Raw genomic sequence first — 8,034 nt, 5'->3', positions numbered from 1 at the left:
TGAAACAAGCCACCATTCTCCAAGAATCTGAGCAAAGAGAAAATGCATCTTTCCTGGTTTTGATTTCTTTCTCTTTTTTATTGAGTTTTTAAAAATGTCTGCTACATGCTTTCATTTTAAAAGTCTCATGTTTGTTTTCTGACTATTCACTTCTTAAAATTACATATTCTTTCACAAGAACAATATCTTAAGTCTCTGAGGCTATTAATTTTTTTTGTCTTGGTTTCTTCTTGATGCATAGTCTCTGTTTCCTCTAAGTTTTTTTTATTTTTTTATCCTTGCTTATGTTGGTCTCTGTCTTTTGTATCAAAGTTTTTCTTCATATATCCGAGGACTGCCTATCTGCTCATACTCAGAGTGTGACACTAATTGGTTCTCCAGAAACACTGTGAACATGGCTGTGGTCTTCACCAGGGTGATCTGGCTGGCCCATTTCCTTGGGAGAGCTCTCAATGTTGATTATATTCAAGTTTTCGCTCTTGGGTTGGTCAGATACCTCAGAAGTTCGTCCAATTTCCCACGTGAAACATACATTCCTGCTTGCCAATGTGTGGCAGCTGAATAAGTCAGGCAAGGAAGGACTACAATCTAAATACAATCTAAATATTTCATCAAGTGCTGGCAGTGGCTACTCCAGCCACGAAGGCCAGACGAGAGCTCCGTTGGCAGTGAGTGGCCTACACCATTGGCTTGTAGTTGCAATGAGTTGGTCCCTTAATCCTAAACCTTTCCTGAATGGATTAACAGGAAAGGCAGGGGTGCCTGGGTGGCTCAGTAGGTTAAGTGACTGCCGGCGGCTCAGGTCATGATCTTGGGGTCCTGGGAATGAGCCCCACGTCGGACTCCCTGCTCACCAAGGAGCCTGCTTCTCCCTCTTCCATTTCCCCTGCTGGTACTCTCTTTCTCAAATAAATAAATAAAACCTTTACAACAACAACAACAACAACAGGAAAGGCAGTATGATGAAACCAAAATCAGGAATGGAGTACAAAGGCTACCTGGGATCTGTGGATGGCTATCTGAACAAGCAGCTTGCAAACACAGAAGAAATTTTGGTGGAGCATTGGCTGGACATTTGGGTGAAGCTTTAAGATCCAGAGAAAGGAGAATGACATATAGAAACACAAGACCCTTCATATCCAGTGGGAAGTCATGGACCACATGTACTCAGTGACTCCCCAATCCCATACTTCTTATCGGTCAGGTGATCTTGCAGTATAAAGAACTTTGACTTCTGCTCCTGAATCTGCTTTTAAATTTGAAAGGACTCTAAGTAAATCATTTTAACTTCAGTTATTCATCTCATTATTTTTACAATGTGAGGATTAGTGGACCCTTCCAATTATACATAGTGTCCTGGGTTTGCGATCTCCATTGTTGAGTGAAAGCAGCAAGGCTCTTGGCTACTATTTGTGAGAAGGAAAATACATACATAAACATAAAGAATATTTCCAGAAAGATGCAGATGAAACTTAACTGGTTGTCTGCAGGGAGAGGAACTGAAGATGACTTACTTTTCGTAAAACACTCTTGCATCTTTTAAACTTGGAAAAACAACCTAACAAATAAATCTTTCATAAACTTGTGCTTAAGCATCCTGTATCCAGCATGGCATTTCCATCTTCAACTATGCCTAGTGTCCCTCAGTAACAAACAGCAGGAGCAGCAGGTGTGTAGGACAGAGTTGGGAATGGCTGGGGAGTGTGCCCTCGTGTTTGGTCCTGACCATTGGAGGGTGCCTGGATAAATAAAGGATGAATATGAGTTTCTCTCCAGCATTCCAACTCCTTAGGTTTTGTAACCACATCTCACTGAGGAATTAATTCCTCCCTTCAGTAATCAATTCTAGTGGCAGTCCAGGTAGGCAGCTGCTGTCTATGAGCTCCAACACATGCCAGGTGGTTGTACCACAGGTCCCTTGTGCATTAGGGGGAAGAAAGAAATCAGTTATAGAGCTGCTAATCTCTGCTCCGACAGCTGGAGGATGAAGCTCTGGGCTGTTTCTTTATAACAGGAAGGAAATTCTGAAAGCCACAGTGTGAAAAGAAACCTTAAGAAGCCCTTGGGTCTGGTGGACTTGTGGGCTTCGTGGAAATGGCAACGCTCACATGTCTTCCAACGCATAATGTTAGGCATAAATTTGAAGACCAGGATACAAAAGACTCCATTCAGGGTAAAACAACTCCACAAATGAACAGATTTCCCAAGACAGCTGAAGCACAGGGAAGTAGGAGATCAAGGCAGATGATTTCTGCCTCTCTTTGCCAGGGAAAATTTAAGTTACTCTAAAGGCTAGATGCCCAAAGGTCTTTTGGGATTGTCAGAGCTACTGCCTATTCTCTGAACAACCATACACTGTAAGATACCCTCTTGCCTCAGTTTCCCTGAGAAAACAGAATAAATAACCTAACCCATAATCTGTCAGTCAATTGCATTTTCGTGTTTTTTTTCTCTTTTTATCGGGAATTATTTATTTGAGAGAGAGTGAGAGAGAGCAAGCCCCAGAAAGGGTGTAGTGTCAGAGGGAGAAAGAGAAGCAGACTCCTTGCTGAGCAGGGAGTGAGACCCCAGAACCCTGGGATCGTGACCTAAACAGAAGACAGATACTTAACTGAGATGGAGCCATCCAGGCCTCAGTGTATTTTTTTTTTCAAATATTATTTACAGAGTAAAATCTTATGGAATGTGAAATTTTGCATCGTGCTTTTTAGCATATTATCTAATCATAAGCATTTATTTCTCTCCATCATTAAAAAAAAGTTCTTGGCAGACTTAATTTTAAAGGCTGTAACCATCCCTATTGCTGGACATTGAAGTCGTTTCAAAATCTTTTTGTTACTTAAAATAAAACCGCTACACGTCTTTGTGCTTATAGCTTTTAAAATAAAACAAAATTTTATCTGCCAAACCTACTTTGACATCAATAAACAATCTAAAACCTCGAAAAAACCCGTAAAACTACAAAGTAAAAAGTCATCTCAAATCTCATCACTTAAGGAACTCACTGTTCATTTAGTAGTTAATGCCTCTCTGCTTATGTATTTATCCGAATTTTATATTATTTTCCCAGCAGAATTAATAGATCAGATTTGGCCTTGCTTAAGGCTACGTATTATTCCTCAGTTTTGAAATTGGGACCTGGCGATACCTAACTTCTTCTTTAGGCTGATTTGAAACTTCCAAACTCAAGACGCGCCAGGATTTGCCACAGCCGGTAAGGTCTTATTTTTTATTCCCTATACAAACACAGCCATTAAAATTCGGAAAGGTGTGTTGAGGTCCCGACTTCAAAGAAATGGAAAAACCAAGCCTCTTAAAGCCTTGGGCCCGCACTCACTCCACGTGACGCCTCCACTTTTCCTTTAAATGCCGGGTCACGTGATCACAGACGCTCACCGACGGAGGAAATTCTCGGCTGTCAGGGTATGGAGTCATTCCCCCGCGCCCACCCCCTCCACCTTTCCAACTCAAGGGTTCCTGGCTTTCCTTTCCCGGAAGCCGCAACTCCTGAGGAGACTTTCTTCCTCATCCTCTACGTCGTATCATGTAATCTCACTCCTTTCCATTCCGTTAGTCGCGGGTGCTAGAGCTCCATCTCTCTTACAGAATCCCACTAGCCAGAAGCAGGGCCACTGGGACTACGGCTCCCAGGAGACATCGCGGGCCCCGCCCCCGCCGTCTCGCAGTGTAGGTCGGGGGCTGAGGTCCCACGGTCTTCTGGCCGCGTGCTGCCCGGAGCAAGCGCACTACAGGTTCCGTGGCGCCTCGCGCGCGAGCCGAGCCTAGCCGGGCCAGGCCGGGGCGGGGCGGGGCGGGGCGGGGTGGGGCGGGAGAGGCCTGGGCTGGCTGGCAGGCGGGCGGGCGGAGGAAGGGGGTGGGAGCGGAGGCGATGGAGGGGAGGAGTGGGGGAATGGGGGAGGGAAGGGGAAGGGAGGCGGGAGGCGGGGCCGAGCGGGAGCCGGAGCTGGAGTCTGAGCCGGCGGTTGCAGTAGAGGCGGTGATGTCGGTGCAGGTCGTGTCAGCAGCGGCTGCCGCGAAGGTGCCTGAGGTGGAGCTGAAGGATCTGAGCCCCTCCGAGGCGGAGCCGCAACTGGGATTGAGCACCGCAGCTGTGAGCGCCATGGCCCCCCCGGCAGGCGGCGGGGACCCTGAGGCTCCAGCTCCCGCCGCGGAGCGGCCCCCGGCCCCCGGCCCGGGCTCGGGGCCCGCCGCCGCTCTCAGCCCTGCCGCCGGGAAAGTGCCTCAGGCGTCGGCCATGAAGCGGAGCGACCCTCATCACCAGCACCAGCGGCACCGCGACGGCGGCGAGGCCCTGGTTAGCCCCGACGGCACCGTCACCGAGGCGCCGCGCACAGTCAAGAAGGTATTGGGGCCGGGCTGCCTCTCGCGGAGAGAGGGAGGAGGGAGGGGAACCGCAGATCCTCGCGGTATGGCAGCACCACCCTCCACGCCCTCTCTTCCGATCGTACTAGCCGGGAGAGCCCCTTTCCCCTCAGATCCGCGCTCTCACACAGCCCCTCACCTGCCCCCCGGTGCTGGGGAATGAAGACTCCCGGTGGCACGGCCGTACTTCGCGATGAGTAACATGGAGGTAGCGCTCTCCGCTACTACTTGGAATAGGCAGGGGAGGAGAGGCACCTAATACTATCCTTCGCCCCCGCACCCAGCACACTCCCGTGTGTTATATTCCAGACTATGCAGGGAGAAGACCCCGATGGTATAGATAAACCTTACGGCTTCTGCGAGTTCACCCAGCAATAAGGGTGGACGCATCTTTTCTATTTAGAGAACGAGTAAGCAGTAGTTAACCTCGCATTGAAATCCTGTCGCCTGGTTTCTGTACAGATGATGACTTTCTGCCTTTCTGTGGCCAACCGCTTCCATAGAGCAGTACTGATGCTGTACCCTTCGTTCCAGATGCTGCAGTATCCTTGCATCTTCTCTGAATGGAGAGAGTCTCTTTCACTCTTTTCTCTTCTGAGATTCGTCCCCTCTGCTTAATAGTTGGCCACCAGGGTTATTAGACTGTGTACAGAGAGAATGATTGTTTCATTGGTTCCTTTATTATGATCTGGAAGTGTTAGGAAGAAACGCTTCTACTTTGGGGAAAGGCAGTCATTGTGAGGCTGTCTCATTCTTCAGCTTCTTCCAGACACAGCTCTGAAGAGCCAGTATAGTCTGAGAACACCAAGAAGTGAGTCTAGATGTGTGATACTCCAGTATTACCCTTACAGTTGCCATCCGTGGTGTGTCTCTCCTCTCGACAGCTAAATCAGCACAGGAAAAAGGGGGCAAATGTTGGAGAAGACAGAGATGGATCGTAAAAAGAGGGATTTATGGCTCTTAATTTCCAAGACATAATATGAACACAGTGATTTATTTTTTTTAATTGTTGTGTATGATTTTTAATTGCTTTGTCAGAACAGCAGTAAAGTGATGTGAAGTCTCTGATGGTTTCACTATGCAAGACCCAGCTGAATTGGAACTCTGGATTCAGCCTAACTTTTGTTGTAATAGTCTCATGATTAAGGTATAAAGGACATAACCCTTTCATTCTGATTCCCTAGATGTAGGAGATAGATGATGTCAGACGCACGACTAAAGGAATTTGTTTAATTATGCTTTAGGACAGGGTCCATGTCATTTGCAGTATGAAACTCCTCTGGGGTGTGTGTGTGGGGGGGGGAGTTGTAGGAGGCAGCACAGGTCCTAGGGGCTGGTAGTACCTAGATATGTATTGTGAAATCTGAAACATTTCTGACCGGTTGAGTTGCTTTGTAACTTTGGCCTAATCTTTTTCCTGTGATTAGGGATCTTTTAGTGTAAAATCGGTAATATGATTAGATCTCTTGAGGATAATAGAGTTTAACAAATTACTTTTAGGACATGGGATTTACAGTCAGGCAGACCTGGGTTTCAATACTAGTATCCTCACTAACTAGCAGTTTCTAAATTCTTTGAATCTTAGTTTCCGCTTGTATAAAATGAGGATATTAATAATGATTGAGGATTAGAAATATTTGTAAAGGGCTTTAGCATTGAACTTGGCACATATGCTAGGGGCTTAAGGGATGGTAGCTATTATTATTAAGGATGGTTTTCTTTTGTTTGTCCTCCCATCATGATTTAAGTGCATGCCCTTGTGATCTCCCCTGAAAGATACGCCCTATTCAATAGACTCTATACAAAGAAGTTAAAAAAAAATCACAGGCCAGCACATCAGTCTGTTTTTTCTTAAATCTAGATTGCTTCTTGACCATTTTCCTTGTCAAGAACCACCGTCTTCCTGTTTATCCAACATCAGAATGTAGGTTCCATGATTCTAGATTTACTCAGCAGCCTCAAGGCTATGGAAGACAGGGCTGAGCTTGCCTTACAATGTTAATTGCAACCAGAAAACAACTTTTGCTGAAGTTAAACAGTTGAAGCTCTGGGCAAAGATACAGCTGTATGACACAACTAAAGGCATTGCTGAGCCCCATTTTGGGGACAGAATCTTTAACTTTCTTGATATTGAATTGACTCAGTTAAAATAAGTGCAAGAGACTGTCCTTCTTTCCCCCGGTTGAAAGTCACCTCACTAAGGGACTGCAGTGTGACATTTTGATTTGTTGAGTCTTTCTTGATTCTTAGATTGTTTATTTAAATAATCATTATGACCTCAGCACCCTTCCGCTTTTACTGTAGGGAGGGACTGGGAGAACTGGGGCTTGAAATAGCTGCCTTTGGCTGTGTAATTGGTAACTACTGCTTTTACTTTGTAACTGTCACATACAAGCTTATTTATCTTAAGTCACATTTTTTATCGATGGTTTCCCTTGCACTATTCATGTATTTGTCATCAGTTTTCTTCTGTTATTCTGCTTAACCACACAAGGGAAATAAACTTTTTATAAGAGCCAGAATTCCCAAGTGCAGTAGTTAATAAGAATGAACATATGGTATGCAGGTTACTTAGTCACATCTTATCTTCGGCTCCTGCCTCCATCTTGTAACTTGTGGTGCTATGGGGACCAGATCTTGTCATGGTGGCTATCATAAATTTGTATTAATGTCTTTCTTCATAAGCTCTTATCAAGTGAACCCAACCAAAAATCTCTGTAAGCAGTGATTTGTGAAATAGAAAGATAAATTCCAAGTGAATGCAGTAGTAATAGTTGAGAGGATTTCTTTCCTGTATTCTTAAAAATGGGTTAGTAAGAGTGTCATAGCACAGCAAGGAAAACAAGGCATGCGAGGATTTGTTTCAGGAGAGTTCAAACTTTCTGAAGGTAAGGCTGCAAGCCCAAGAACTGCAGGTTCGTGCTTACATCAGTATTGGTAATGATCATGTTCAAGCAGACTTTTTTTTTTTTGGCAAACATATCCACTTTACACTGGATTTGTTTCTGTCAGCAGAGAATGAGTTGAGCCATGTTAGTTCTTTCTTGCCCTGAATTCTTTAAGCTCTTGATTTGGTTAATTATAGATTACTAAAATGGAACCTTTTGGTTATAGGCATGGGAATGTGGGAACAGTATGACTCCTTTTGCCAGTTAGGAAAGTACAGCCTTACAAAATGTTCAGTAAGACAGTTGGCAGATTGATCTGAATATGATTTACCATTCATTGGCCTTTTCTATTCCAGTAATTATTATACCATTTTTCTAATTTTGACAACACATTGAGATATAGGTGGCATTATCTCCATGTTACAGATAAAGATATGAGGTCCTGAGAGATAACGTGCCTTGCCCAAGGTTGTGTATCTAGTGAGTTGCAGAGGTAGGACTCAAATCTGTTTTAAACCTTTACCTATTTCCAAAGCCTATGTCCTTTTTATTACACCACACTGATTCTTTCTAAATTTTTAGATGCAGGATTCTGGTCTTTGCCCAGAAGTCTTTCAGAATACTTATTGAACTCTAAGGTATGCTTGTCTGGGCTAAGGTTTAGGTTGCCCCAAAACCAAAGTGAAGAGGGTCAGAGTTCTAGGAACAGGACAGGGAAAAAAAAATTGTAAAATTTTAAGGAAGAAGAGTATCTTATATATAA

The 8,034-nt window shown here is 44.6% G+C and overlaps 1 protein-coding gene across 2 annotated transcripts in view; it reads left to right on the top strand.

The window, feature by feature from the left end:
• The first annotated feature begins 3,957 nt into the window (after positions 1-3,957).
• The window catches only part of AHCYL2 (adenosylhomocysteinase like 2), a 166,846-nt gene continuing 162,769 nt past the window's right edge, over positions 3,958-8,034 (top strand). For both annotated transcript variants that reach the window (XM_046020494.1, XM_046020493.1), the window contains exon 1: positions 3,958-4,363. In XM_046020494.1, coding sequence (XP_045876450.1) covers positions 4,001-4,363 — 363 coding nt within the window. In that variant the 5' untranslated portion in view covers positions 3,958-4,000. The remainder of the gene's footprint in view (positions 4,364-8,034) is intronic.

This window comes from Meles meles, chromosome 10 (genome assembly GCF_922984935.1).
Source record: "Meles meles chromosome 10, mMelMel3.1 paternal haplotype, whole genome shotgun sequence".
NCBI lineage: Eukaryota > Metazoa > Chordata > Mammalia > Carnivora > Mustelidae > Meles > Meles meles.
This window is presented reverse-complemented; position numbering and strand designations above follow the sequence as displayed.